Below are 15,081 nucleotides of genomic sequence, written 5' to 3' on the forward strand. Positions count from 1 at the left end.
TTAGAAGAAGAAGGGTTAAGACCCAAGGAAGGAACTACTATTTCCTGATTGATGTTACGATTCGACACAACCTTGGGAAGAAATCCCAACCCAGTACAAAGAACAGCCTTATTGGCATGAAAAACCAGGTAAGGAGGCTCACATTTCAAGGCCGCCAACTCAGAGACTCAAGCCGATGCAATAGTCAGTAGGAATAGAACCTTCCAGGAAAGGAGTTTAATGTCAAGCGAATGCATAGGCTCAAAGGAGCCCTCTGCAAAATCTTAAGAACCAAGTTTAAGCTCCAAGGGGGAGCGGAAATTCTAAAGACAGGCCTGATCCTAGACAGAGCCTGAACAAAGGACTGAATATCAGGAAGCTCTGCAAGATTCTTGTGTAACATTACAGACAAGCCGAAATCTGTCCTTTTAAGGAACTGGCGGCAAGTCCCTTCTCCAACCCAGCTTGGAGGAAGGACAGGATCCTGGATACCCTAACCTTATGCCAGGGATATCCACGTTCCTCACACCAGGACAAGTAGGCCCTCTACACCTTATGATAGATGCGACGAGTGACCGGTTTCCTGGCTTGAACAAGAGTATCAATCACTCTCTCAGAAAATCCTCTCTTGGCTAGGATGGTTAGGTTAGGGAACCAAAATGGGGTTTATGACATTTAAGTCAAGTGTAGAATTATACACTAAATAAATCAAATAGCAAATGAAAATAAATTACACTTTATTAAACAAATATGCTTGGAACAGACGTTACTAGTAGGGGATATAGGTAGGGATTATTAAATCCAGGGTATAATAACCTCTGAATAATGTACCAAGTGATCCTGTCAAAACTAATATTCTCCCACAGGTAATAGCACAAGTAAAAATGAGTGTCATAGAAGGCTAGTGAAAGATGGGAATAGTCACTTCCATGTTTCAATAATGAATAGCCTCAAATCTATAGCACCAAATAAATTAAAAACGTATGGAGAAGGGCTAGTGGACTAGGTGTAGCGTGTTGGGTCTATAATTGGTTAGGAAAGAGTAGTAAGCATGTAAGGTAGGAATGAGTAGATTACCCCTTGTGTCACCACACACATCTGAGAGCTTGCTATGCGCTCAAAGGCGTCCTCCTACCTGCGTACTGCTCTGATTGAACAGAGTCAGCCGATTGCTAGCTAAGGTTCCCTAATATTCAGAACTAATCAAGCATACAATTCATTCAAAACACGCAAAGATACTTGTAATTATGTAAAGGTAGAAAAAGAGATTAGCTGTCAGCTAAATGTATAAACTCCATTTAGTACAAGTTGTCAATTGAGGTTTAAAGTCAGAAGTTACTAAGTAACTAAAGTATAGCGTAATAGCATATATACTGAATAAAATGGCAACAATGTATCTACATTAAACCTTGTAATCAAACATAAACTGCAAAAACTAAAGCGGTATTAAGCGTAACCGCTAACATAAACTAAAGGTATTGTATGTGTATAGACCAGTTTGGCATCAGACACGCTGGAACACCTAAGCCACGCCCACCGACACGTTTCCGTCACAGAACGTGACTTCGTCAGGGCGTAGGGCCAGCCCAGCGTTTGATTCGGCTTGTTATAGCAATCCGTTGTCAAGGCAACGTATGTTGTCAGTGTGCTATAATCGCGGAGGTGTAAACTCCGCTATGGCCTCAATGTTAGTTACGATCTTGTTCAAACAAGATACTTTATATGTTTATCCTTTTCAGCCTTAAATCAATTGCCAACTCAATAACAATATACACATTGAGTTCACAGTAATGTTTCTAATGCCTTGTTTTGCATAGCGCTCATATACATAACATTCATTTGATTAGCTTTACTGATGGACATTAATGGGTTTTTCTAGTATCATCAGCGTCTAGAATAGGAGCATATATTTATATTAGGGAGAATCTTTTAGCACTAAAGAACGATGGCCACACAGTATTTACTGATAGTTATCATATTTTTATTATGAAAACCATACTTGACATACTTGATATTAACTAAAAGTCAGGTTTCTTTGGCTGTCAAATGATTGCCTATTTGGACACATAATACCAGATATATAAAAAATCAATCCAATGAATACTGGTCTAGAGTAGGTATTAATAAGTTATATAATGTCTCTTATGCTTTTCAATGAAGACATTTTGGCGTGTTATATATAGGATGGTATATCCTTCAGTATCAAACCGCATGATACTTAGTTATTTATATCACTTGAAATAGTATCATGTTAGTTATGCACAATATCAAGAATATATATTAATTTATACTTATTAATTTCTTCAAATTGGTTCAAGAGCATACCTGACTAATGGGGATTGTGTATGTTTGTAACCACAATGTATGTTCTGTAATCATAAGGTTCTCCTTAAGAATTTATTGGAGAAATCAGAAAAAGAAATATCTGTTTGTTTGCCATGTTTCTATAAGAAGCATTTATATGATATTGCTTCATTTAGTCCCCTAGGTGCAGTGGATTTTAGTTCATGAATCCATCTACATTCTTTCTGTAGTAGTATTTTAGTAATGTCGCTCCTTCTCCCTTTCAATTTTATTTGCTCTATAGCACAGAAATAAATTTCATATTTATGTCCTTGATGTTCATTGTTCATATGTTGTGCTACAGGTACATTTCTGTTCCATTTAATGTCACCTATATGTTCTAGCACTCTGGTACGTAACTCTCTTGAGGTCTCACCCACATAGATTTTTGGGCATTTGCACATGGCAATGTATATAACTTGCTTAGATCTACAGTTTAGAAAATCTTTAAATTTCATACTGTTTTTGTGTGTCTGGATGTGTGAAGGTTTTAGTGGGGGCCATGTTCTTACAGGCTTGACATCTTCCACATTTATGGAAGCCTTTGGTTTCTCTCAGCCAAGTTCTAGGTAAATCTTTTGAATAGTGACTTTCCATAAGTATATCTTTTAGGTTTTTGGACCTTCTGTACGTTATCATGGGTTTTTCAGAGATTACCTCTTTTAGGTCTTCATCTTCTTGAATCACATGCCAGTGTCTTTGGATGATATTCTTTATCCATACATTTTTATCATCATAGGTCCCGATTATTCTTATGGATTGGTGTTCATTTATTTGTTGTGTGTTAACTTGGTTACTGGTTTCCAATAATGTAGTTCTATCCAGTAATTTAGCTCTTTGATATGCCTTTTTAAGGCATCTGCCTGGATATCCTCTTTCTTTAAACCTTCTTTGTAGTTCCCTCGCTTCAATTTCAGGACTAAGCGTTCAATCTCCACGCAGTCAACCTCAGAGAATCGAGATTTTGATGTAGAAAAGGGACCATGAACCAGCAGATCTCTACGACAAGGTAACCTCCATGGAGGAGACTATGACATCCCCACCAGATACGCAAACCTCGTCCTGCGCGGCCACGAGGGAGCAATCAGAATAGCTGAAGCTTGCTCCTGCTTAATGCGGGCCATTACTCGAGGTAGAAGTGGCAACAGTGGAAATATGTAGACTAGTTTGAACTCCCAAGGCACCGCTAAGGCATCTATCGGCTCAGCCTGGGGATCCCTGGACCGCGACCCATATCTGGGTAGCTTAAAGATGAGTCTGAATGCCATTAGCTCTATCTTTGACGTCCGCCATCTGTTGTAGATCTCCGCAAACACCTCAGGATGGAGAGACCATAGCCCGGATGAAACGATTGTCTGATGAGAAAATCTGCTTCCCAGTTGTCCACACCCGGAATGTGGATCGCTGACAGCTGTGGATCTCCACCCATTCCAGAACCCGAGATACTTCCCTCATGGCTAGGGAGCTTCTCGTTCCCCCCTGATGGTTGATTTAAGCCACTGTGGTAATGTTGTCTGACTGGAATCTGATGAATCGGGATGATCCCAGGAGGGCCTAAGCCCTCAGAGTGTTGAAGATCGCTTGAAGTTCCAGAATATTGATCGGGAAAATCAACTCCTCTCGAGTCCACCTGCCCTGTGCCTTTCTGGCACCCCAAACAGCTCCCCATCCTGATAGGCTTGCGTCCGTGGTCACAATCTACCAGGATAGTCTCAAGAAGGATGTCCCCTGGGACAGTTGTCCCGGACAGATCCACCAAGAGAGGGATTCCCTCGTTTGGCTGTTCAGAGAGATCTGTTGGGATAGATCTGAGTGATCGTCATTTCATTGTCTCAACATGCACAGCTGAAGAGGTATCCTGGTGAATGGAATGACATCTATGCTGGATACCATGAGCCCAATCACCTCCATACACCGGCCACAGATAGACTTGAGGAGGTCTGAAGGGCAAGACAGCTCGATGCAATCTTGCAACGTCTCTGATCTGTCAGGAATATCTTCATGGATATGGAGTCTATTATTGTACTCAGGAATTTCACTCTGTTGCAGGGATCCAGGGAACTCTTTCCTTCATTTATCTTCCATCCATGAGATCGAAGGAGAAGAAGAAGAGCCCTTGAATGGTCCTCTGCGAGACTGTGGGACGGAGCCTGGACCAGGATGCCGTCCAGATAAGGTGCCACTGCAATACCTCTGGCCCTTGCCACCGTGAGCAGCGCTCCCAGAACCTTCGTAAAGACTCTTGGGGCAGTCGCCAGGCCGAACGGTAGGGCCACAAACTGGAAGTGCTGGTCCAGAGATGCAAATCTTAGGAACCGAAGTGATCCCTGTGGATTGGCATGTGAAGGTAAGCATCCTATTGTAGTCATGAACTGTCCCTCTTGAAAAAGGGGCAGAATAGACCCGATAGCCTCCATCTTGGGACCGACAGAAATTTGTTTAGGCACTTTAGGTCTAGATTCATGCGAAAAGTGCCCTTTGGGACCATGAAAAGGTTTAAATAATACCCCAGACCTCTTTCTGTTAGAGGGACTGGAACAATTACTCCGAGAGAGGAGAGATCCCTCACGCACTTTAGAAAGGCGTCTCTCTTCTCTTCTTGATAAGTTTGACAGGAGGAATCTGACCCTGGGCGGATGAGTCTTGAACCCTATCCTGTAACCCTGGGTGATGACCTCCAGAATCCAAGGGTCCTGAACATCCTTATCCAAGCGTCCGCGAAAAGAGATAGTCTGCCCCTACACGATCCAGAGACAGATCGGGTGCCGCCCCTTCATGTCAATTTTGTCTCGAGGGCTTCTTGCTCTGCTTGGCCTTGTTCCAAGATTGAGCTGGCTTCCAAGATCCCTTTGACTGCTCAGTTTTCGCGGCAGGTTGCGTTAAGACTTTTCTGAATGAAAGGGACTAAAAGTAGGCCCCTTAGGCTTATTCTTCTTGTCCTGCAGTAGGAAAGCACCCTTGCCTCCCGTGACCGTGGATATGATAGCGTCCAGGCCTAGACCAAAAAGAACTTTCCCCTTAAATGGGAGGGAAGTTATGTCAGCAGAACACAACATTAACCACTGGGCCCTATGGGCTAGAACAGAAAAACCTGCATATTTGCATATCACAGATTAAATAATTAGCTACCCTTAAGGCCTTAATTAGTTCCTGTATCTCCTCGAGGGGAGTCTCCACCTCGACCATAGCAGAGAGAGCGTCACACCAGTAGGTAGCAGCTCCAGCCACCACAATTTTTTTATCCATGGGCTCCTTGAACGAAGAACTATCTTCGAGTGGGATAGTTGTGCGCTTAGCGAGTGTGGATATAGCCCCATCCACTTTAGGGATGGCCCCCCACAGCTCAAGCTGCGAGTCCAGTACGGGAAACAGTTTTTTAAAAGAAGTAGATAGGGAAAAGGATGAGCCAAGTTTTTCCCATTCGTTTTTAATAATATTAGCCATCTTAACGGAGACCGGGAAGGTCTGAGGCACCACCCTGTCCTCCTAAACCCTCGCTAGTTTAGGGATCAAAGGTTCCTCCAGCAGTTTCGTTTCCGGAACCTGTAACATAGGAAGCACCTCTTTCAGCAGAAAGCGCAAATGCTCCATCTTAAACTTAAAGTCTGGCTCCTCCGCAGCCGGAGGTCTAGATGTCGCCGATTCCAATCCAAAAAAAGCGTCCTCCAAAGAGTTGGAGTTGCCCTCATCATTAGATAATCCGTCAGAGATATCCAACGGAGTAGATGACCCCTGGGACGAATAGCTATGTTTCACTTTACGCCTGCGCTTAGCAGGGCGTAACAAGGCATTGAAGGCCGCAGAAACTGCCGTTTGTAACTGATCAGCGAAATCTGTCGGCCAAAGGGCCCCTCCCGCGGGAGGATAAGTAGTGCCCTGGGAAGCTGCATGTGTAATCGGAGATGAATGTAGGAAACGCACCTTGCAGGACGGAGTACCCTCAGAGGTGGGCAGCTCAGTTGTACTAAATATCTTATTTGCTTTAGACATTGCAATCTTATCAAAGCATGTGGAACATAGTTGGAGTAGGCGGATCAACCGGAACCTCCTCACAATAAACACAGTTATTAGATTTGGATAAGGAGGGAGTACCCTCTAAAATATCAGAGTCCTCCATAGCTTGCACCTTTATTGCGGACTAAATAGAAATTAAATGGCACCTTTATACAATAATGGCCAAGGCACTCACCACCTCCTATGACCCGGACCACAGAGAAAACGCTTCGTCTCCTGCAACCGCCGGTCAAGAAAGAGGAAGTTCAAGAGGCCACACCCGACCACCCCTGCACTAAAGAGAAAAATGCGCCAAAAAAGGCCGCGTCAATATCTACCTAAGGAAACTGACTGTTCACACAATGACAGAGCCTCATCTCACACATCGCAGCATTAAATACAATAAAGAATATTATGCATAAATCCCCCCCTGTTCAATAACCCTCTTTCTGAGGATATTAACCCTTGATTCTATACAGATAAAAGGAGACACACTGTGACCTTGTCTTCTTGCATTATCATTATGTGTATAAATTAAACGATCTTACCAGAATCTAGGCCGCGGAACAGGAACACGGCCTTTCAAGTGTGACAGGGTAGTAGCATTGCATGGACTTGAGAGCAGAAAGCAGGCAGCGAAACTCGTCAACGCTGATTGCTTATGGAGCTGTTAATCTGAGTTGGGATGGTTTCGCAGAAATACTCTCCCTGCATCTCCGGACTCTAACTTTCACCCATGCTCTCACTGAGAGGCTGACAGGACTACTTAAAACTCCAGTCCCATTCCGAAGAGTACTACCCTCCATACGAGACTACTCCGAATCTTCCGACACTTCTCTGCCAACCTCCTGTGACAAAAGGCAAAGAATGACTGGGGGATGAGGGGAGTGGGGGAGGTATTTAAGCCTTTGGCTGGGGTGTTTTTGCCTCCTCCTGGTGGCCAGGTTCTTAATTCCCACAAGTAATGAATGAAGCCGTGGACTCTCCTCCCATTAAGATGGAACATAAACGCGTAAATGTGCATTTTTTAATTTTACATCATAGTTCAAGGAGAAAAAAGTTAATTTTGTATAAGTAATTATAGACTGCTATAAGCACATTACAACATTATGCTTAAACACAAGTAAATCTTGAGTTGATAACTGAAAAACGTGTCCATCCCTGCTATACAAACTTGTTAGGGTTGAATGTCACAGTGAATCCCTCTATCAAGAAGCTAGGTGCCTTGGTACAATGCACATACAAGGATCGTGCCTTACACTGTGGGTATATAACATTAAGCAAAACATAAGGCCACTAACAAACACTTTATTTTTAGTATCAAATAGTTTCTAGTCAATTTAGTTCACTATTTTAAACACCTGCTATACATACAATGAACTGTATCAGTTATTGTAATTATTTTCAATACAATTATGACAGCATCTGAGGATTAGGAATAGACAATACAGTTACAAATGCTGCATATTTTGCCATACGTCTGTACCTCTGCTAGGGAAATGAAGTTGCTGAAGGGTTGCAGTGTTTATGCAGTAGCCAGTCTGAGGCTTCTGGGAAATTCCAACAAGGCAAGAATGCCAGTCATCCACACCAGTCACTTGGCAGTCTTGCAGCTGTGTCACAAGGTCACGGACAAACAGTCCTCTAGCTCCACTAGCAGGAGAGTCCTACACACAAAAAGCACAGAATGGCATTTACAAAAAAACTTTGGGAGACTTTAAACTGAAAAACATTATCCATGACAGTAATGGAATAGACTACTAAACAAACTACTATATCATGTATAAATGTAAACAAATTTACCCTTTCACTACTGGGAATTTCAGACAAAAACTTGCCCAAAGTACTAAAGAATTGTTAGCATTTTTGCCATCACTCAATTTAAACAGAAATAGAGTCTTTGTGTTTTTTAACAGAGCACCACGTGTCCCGAGCGCCACTTCTACTGTGTCTTTAACCCATTGCAGGGGTTAAACACACTGTAGAGCAGGGTTTATAGTCCTAAAACTTTAGTGCATATGATTTTTTAAATATTATGGCCCTTTAAAGTGAAAGTCAATCGTAGCATTTGTGAAATGCTAGCATTAACCATTGAAACAAAATAAAGGGGACTTTCATTCATGAAGTATAAAATACTTCATGCTGAATGCTCCTTTATTTGTTTCAAGCGTTCACCATTCTGAGCTGCTAAGGCAGCCCACGGGAGAATGCTGTTTTGCTTGAGAGGTGATGTTTTCACCTCTTAGCCAATAGCCGTGCAGGAAATCCGGCTCATCTCCCTGTGGCGCCGGATTTTGCACATGCTATTTGCTAAGAGGTGGAAACGTCACCTCTTAGCAAAATAGTGTTCTGCCTTTGGCTACCTTAGCGCTCAGTTTGGCGACGCTTGGAACAAATAAAGGAGCTTTCAGCATGAAGTATTTTATTTTATACCTCATGAATGAAAGTCCCCTTTATGTGTTTCAATGGTCAATCCTCGTTTCACAAACGCTAGGATTGACTTTCACTTTAACTCTGTGAATAAATAGTTGAACCTGTCTTTCATTGAAAGCTCGTTTTATGTAAAAAAAAAAAAAAAATAACTTTTTTTTTTTTTAATGGGTCAATAAAAAAACAACACAAAGGTCCTATTTCTGCTTAAATAGAATGAAGAAATTATTGTAAAATTAATATAGATATTTGCTACAGAACTTTGGACATTGACAAGATACAGGAAAAAATGTCACAACACGATCAAAGGGCACTCCTAACGAAAACAAAAAATGAGAATGATAACACCAATAAAATTAATCTCATTACCACATTTACCCCCCTACATGAGGTACTTGAGAAATCCATTCGGACCAATTGGGATATAGTGAAGACTGACAAGTCACTCCCATTTACACAGGCAGATGCACCCCGCATTGTCTTTAAGAAGGCTCAGAATCTAAAGGATATTCTGGTCCATAATGATCCAGTGAAATGTTATCAGAAGGGCATCTGGATGGATACCAGAAGGAAAATGTTTTGCTTTAAGTGTGGGGATTGTACCACTTGCAACAGCATGTTGACGGGTACTCAATTCCATCATCCTCGGACTGGGAGAAGCTATAAAATCTTTCATAGATTGACTTGTACAAGCAGCTTTGTGGTCTATATTTTGACGTATCCGTGCTTCCAAGTATATGTAGAGAAGACCTCAACTACATTTAGGGAGAGGATGGCTAATCATCGCCACACGATAAGGGTGGCTATCGACAAACAAGAATCAGATCAACCTGTAGCTAGGCATTTTATGCTAGCAGGACATACTGCAGCCAGTCTAAGGACCATGTTAATTGACTATGTGCCACCACTGAGACGAGGTGGGGATAGGCACAAAAAGCTCCTTCAGGTGGAGGCTTCATGGATTTATCGTTTGGATACTGTAGCCCCAAGAGGTTTAAATGTCCAGCTGGACTATAATGTGTTCCTTTAGCATGATGTGGCTATGATTGGACGATCTAGGTCTCATCCTAATTGAACATAAAATGAATATGATCCCTGGTTGAAGATGGACAGCTACAGAATTCATATATACCAGAACATGGGATCGCAACAGATGAGTGTGTTATCCGCCTTTATAAGTTTCTACCATGCTGTGTCAGGCACAATGACATTTTTGTTCTAATTCGACTATTGTATGCTTTAGGTTTTGTAGCCTTGTTCGTGATATAGGGACAGGCTTTAAGTATTTTTTTAGTGTTTGAATGTATAGTGGAGGTGTAATGTTTTTAGATTAGTCCGGATTCAGTCACGCCGTTGTGTTTCACTGCTGGATTACTTCGATGTGACGTAGCAGCTATTCGTCACAAGTGGGACAGGTTATGATAATTAGCCATGTGTTTGGCGGAGAGGTATCGGATGTACGTCAGGATCTACATGGTGTAAGCACATTGGTTCGGCTGACCCGGAAATGTATAGCACATTAGGGTATAAATATGGAACTGGTGCGTTTAGTTGTTAGGGAACATTTGCAGACCTTGAAACTACCCATTGAAAAAGGTGCCAGCTTGGTACCGAAACGTTTGGGGGTAATTATGCGGCTTTGAGCTTATGTGATGAGATTTTGAATAAAGTGTATCATTCTCAAGACCGGTAAATGCAGCGTTTTCTCTTCTGAAAGAGGATAAAAGGATTATATATATATATATATATATATATATATATATATATATATATATACTTGTTTCAAAGAAGGGCACTCACATGTATTTTTATTTCAACAACTGCTTGATTTTTTTCTGAATACATCAGAGTATAAACTTTAGATAGTCATGGTCCCTGTGTGTGTGTGTTGTTTAAGGCAACACTCTCTGAAGATTATTGTTTATTATTGTAGTGATCCATAAAAAGTTCTAATATCTCATGACGTTTCAGTATCTAACTGGTCACTTTATCAAATGGATTAGCATAATAGGATTAGATCATGCTAATCTATACTATAATCACGTTTGTACCGGGCCTGTCACCGTCGGCAGTTGCGCACGCATCCTCAAAAGGTATGCGTGTGCAGCCAAAAGAATTAACCTGGATGCAGCGAAGCTACATCCCGGTGGATTCCGAAAATGGCAGGATGGTGAAAGAATCGACCACCCTGCCATTTTCGGAATCCACAGGGACACAGCGAAGGCAAACGGAGCATTACAAAAAAAAAAAAATGCCCCGCAATAAGTATTAAAAAAAACCAACTTAACCATCCGCAATAAGTAATAAAAAAATTTACCTATTAACTCTTAAACCGCCAACCCCCACAACACAAAAAACTAATTAAAGGACTAAGCCCCTAACCTAACACCCCCTAAATTAACTCCTTAGTTACATTCAAAAATACTATGTTACAATTAAAATAAAATATTACATTTCATTACATTAATCTAAAATTACAGAAAATAAAAAAGGCTAACATTACAAAAAATAATAAACAACACTATCCAAAATAAAAAAATTAAACCTAATCCATATGAAAATAAAAAGCCCCCCCAAAATAAAAACACCCCCTAATCTAAGAATAAACTACCAATAGTCCTTAAAAGGACTTTTTGTAGTGCATTGCCCTAAAGAAATCAGCTATTTTACATTAAAAATAAACAAAGTCTCCCTAACAGTAAAACCCCCCCACCCACCAAACTCCCCAAAATAAAAAAAACTAACAATTATTAAACGTAAACTACCCATTGCTCCTAAAGGGACATTTGTATGGCCATTGCCCTTAAAAGGGCAATCAGCTCTTTTGCAAATTGCCCAATAAACCCTAATCTAAAAAAAACAACCCCCCCCCCAAAAAAAAACCAACAACCAACACTAAAGCCCCAAATAGGTACTCACGGTTTCAGAAGTCCGGCGGAGAAGGGCTTTAGTGTTAGTTTTTTTTAAAAGTTTTTTTTTTACATTAGGGTTTATTGGGCAATTTGCAAAAGAGCTGAATGTCATTTTAAGGGCAGTAAACAAGAGCTGAATGCCCTTTTAATTTGTTTATTTGGGTTTTGGACTTTATTTTTAATGTAAAAGAACTGATTTCTTTAGGGCAATGCCCTACAAAAAGTCCTTTTAAGGACTATTGGTAGTTTATTCTTAGATTTGGGGGTGTTTATTATTTATTAAAAAAAACAGAATTTATGTTTACCTGATAAATTACTTTCTCCAACGGTGTGTCCGGTCCACGGCGTCATCCTTACTTGTGGGATATTCTCTTCCCCAACAGGAAATGGCAAAGAGCCCAGCAAAGCTGGTCACATGATCCCTCCTAGGCTCCGCCTACCCCAGTCATTCGACCGACGTTAAGGAGGAATATTTGCATAGGAGAAACCATATGATACCGTGGTGACTGTAGTTAAAGAAAATAAATTATCAGACCTGATTAAAAAACCAGGGCGGGCCGTGGACCGGACACACCGTTGGAGAAAGTAATTTATCAGGTAAACATAAATTCTGTTTTCTCCAACATAGGTGTGTCCGGTCCACGGCGTCATCCTTACTTGTGGGAACCAATACCAAAGCTTTAGGACACGGATGAAGGGAGGGAGCAAATCAGGTCACCTAAATGGAAAGCACCACGGCTTGCAAAACCTTTCTCCCAAAAACAGCCTCAGAAGAAGCAAAAGTATCAAACTTGTAAAATTTGGTAAAAGTGTGCAGTGAAGACCAAGTCGCTGCCCTACATATCTGATCAACAGAAGCCTCGTTCTTGAAGGCCCATGTGGAAGCCACAGCCCTAGTGGAATGAGCTGTGATTCTTTCAGGAGGCTGCCGTCCGGCAGTCTCGTAAGCCAATCTGATGATGCTTTTAATCCAAAAAGAGAGAGAGGTAGAAGTTGCTTTTTGACCTCTCCTTTTACCAGAATAAACAACAAACAAGGAAGATGTTTGTCTAAAATCCTTTGTAGCATCTAAATAGAATTTTAGAGCGCGAACAACATCCAAATTGTGCAACAAACGTTCCTTCTTCGAAACTGGTTTCGGACACAAAGAAGGCACGACTATCTCCTGGTTAATGTTTTTGTTAGAAACAACTTTTGGAAGAAAACCAGGTTTAGTACGTAAAACCACCTTATCTGCATGGAACACCAGATAAGGAGGAGAACACTGCAGAGCAGATAATTCTGAAACTCTTCTAGCAGAAGAAATTGCAACCAAAAACAAAACTTTCCAAGATAATAACTTAATATCAACGGAATGTAAGGGTTCAAACGGAACCCCCTGAAGAACTGAAAGAACTAAGTTGAGACTCCAAGGAGGAGTCAAAGGTTTGTAAACAGGCTTGATTCTAACCAGAGCCTGAACAAAGGCTTGAACATCTGGCACAGCTGCCAGCTTTTTGTGAAGTAACACAGACAAGGCAGAAATCTGTCCCTTCAAGGAACTTGCAGATAATCCTTTCTCCAATCCTTCTTGGAGAAAGGATAGAATCTTAGGAATCTTTACCTTGTCCCAGGGGAATCCTTTAGATTCACACCAACAGATATATTTTTCCATATTTTGTGGTAAATTTTTCTAGTTACAGGCTTTCTGGCCTGAACAAGAGTATCAATAACAGAATCTGAGAACCCTCGTTTTGATAAAATCAAGCGTTCAATCTCCAAGCAGTCAGCTGGAGTGAGACCAGATTCGGATGTTCGAACGGACCTTGAACAAGAAGGTCTCGTCTCAAAGGTAGCTTCCATGGTGGAGCCGATGACATATTCACCAGATCTGCATACCAAGTCCTGCGTGGCCACGCAGGAGCTATCAAGATCACCGACGCCCTCTCCTGATGGATCCTGGCTACCAGCCTGGGGATGAGAGGAAACGGCGGGAATACATAAGCTAGTTTGAAGGTCCAAGGTGCTACTAGTGCATCTACTAGAGTCGCCTTGGGATCCCTGGATCTGGACCCGTAGCAAGGAACCTTGAAGTTCTGACGAGAGGCCATCAGATCCATGTCTGGAATGCCCCACAGTTGAGTGATTTGGGCAAAGATTTCCGGATGGAGTTCCCACTCCCCCGGATGCAATGTCTGACGACTCAGAAAATCCGCTTCCCAATTTTCCACTCCTGGGATGTGGATTGCAGACAGGTGGCAGGAGCGAGTCTCCGCCCATTGAATGATTTTGGTCACTTCTTCCATCGCCAGGGAACTCCTTGTTCCCCCCTGATGGTTGATGTACGCAACAGTCGTCATGTTGTCTGATTGAAACCGTATGAACTTGGCCTTCGCTAGCTGAGGCCAAGCCTTGAGAGCATTGAATATCGCTCTCAGTTCCAGAATATTTATCGGTAGAAGAGATTCTTCCCGAGACCAAAGACCCTGAGCTTTCAGGGATCCCCAGACCGCGCCCCAGCCCATCAGACTGGCGTCGGTCGTGACAATGACCCACTCTGGTCTGCGGAAGGTCATCCCTTGTGACAGGTTGTCCAGGGACAGCCACCAACGGAGTGAGTCTCTGGTCCTCTGATTTACTTGTATCTTCGGAGACAAGTCTGTATAGTCCCCATTCCACTGACTGAGCATGCACAGTTGTAATGGTCTTAGATGAATGCGCGCAAAAGGAACTACGTCCATTGCCGCTACCATCAAACCTATTACTTCCATGCACTGCGCTATGGAAGGAAGAGGAACGGAATGAAGTGTCCGACAAGAGTTTAGAAGTTTTGTTTTTCTGGCCTCTGTCAGAAAAATCCTCATTTCTAAGGAGTCTATTATTGTTCCCAAGAAGGGAACCCTTGTCGACGGAGATAGAGAACTCTTTTCCACGTTCACTTTCCATCCGTGAGATCTGAGAAAGGCCAGGACTATGTCCGTGTGAGCCTTTGCTTGAGGAAGGGACGACGCTTGAATCAGAATGTCGTCCAAGTAAGGTACTACTGCAATGCCCCTTGGTCTTAGCACCGCTAGAAGGGACCCTAGTACCTTTGTGAAAATCCTTGGAGCAGTGGCTAATCCGAAAGGAAGCGCCACGAACTGGTAATGCTTGTCCAGGAATGCGAACCTTAGGAACCGATGATGTTCCATGTGGATAGGAATATGTAGATACGCATCCTTTAAATCCACCGTGGTCATGAATTGACCTTCCTGGATGGAAGGAAGAATTGTTCGAATGGTTTCCATCTTGAACGATGGAACCTTGAGAAACTTGTTTAAGATCTTGAGATCTAAGATTGGTCTGAACGTTCCCTCTTTTTTGGGAACTATGAACAGATTGGAGTAGAACCCCATCCCTTGTTCTCCTAATGGAACAGGATGAATCACTCCCATTTTTAGCAGGT

General features: G+C 42.1%; 1 protein-coding gene across 1 annotated transcript in view; it reads right to left on the reverse strand.

Moving 5' to 3' along the window:
- The window catches only part of MBTPS2 (membrane bound transcription factor peptidase, site 2), a 274,634-nt gene that overhangs the window by 88,873 nt on the left and 170,680 nt on the right, over positions 1–15,081 (reverse strand). Inside the window, exon 7 of the mRNA XM_053706375.1 lies at positions 7,802–7,982. Within this exon, the coding sequence (XP_053562350.1) occupies positions 7,802–7,982 (181 nt within the window). The remainder of the gene's footprint in view (positions 1–7,801; positions 7,983–15,081) is intronic.

Source organism: Bombina bombina, chromosome 3, assembly GCF_027579735.1.
Source record: "Bombina bombina isolate aBomBom1 chromosome 3, aBomBom1.pri, whole genome shotgun sequence".
Classification (NCBI taxonomy): Eukaryota; Metazoa; Chordata; class Amphibia; order Anura; family Bombinatoridae; genus Bombina; species Bombina bombina.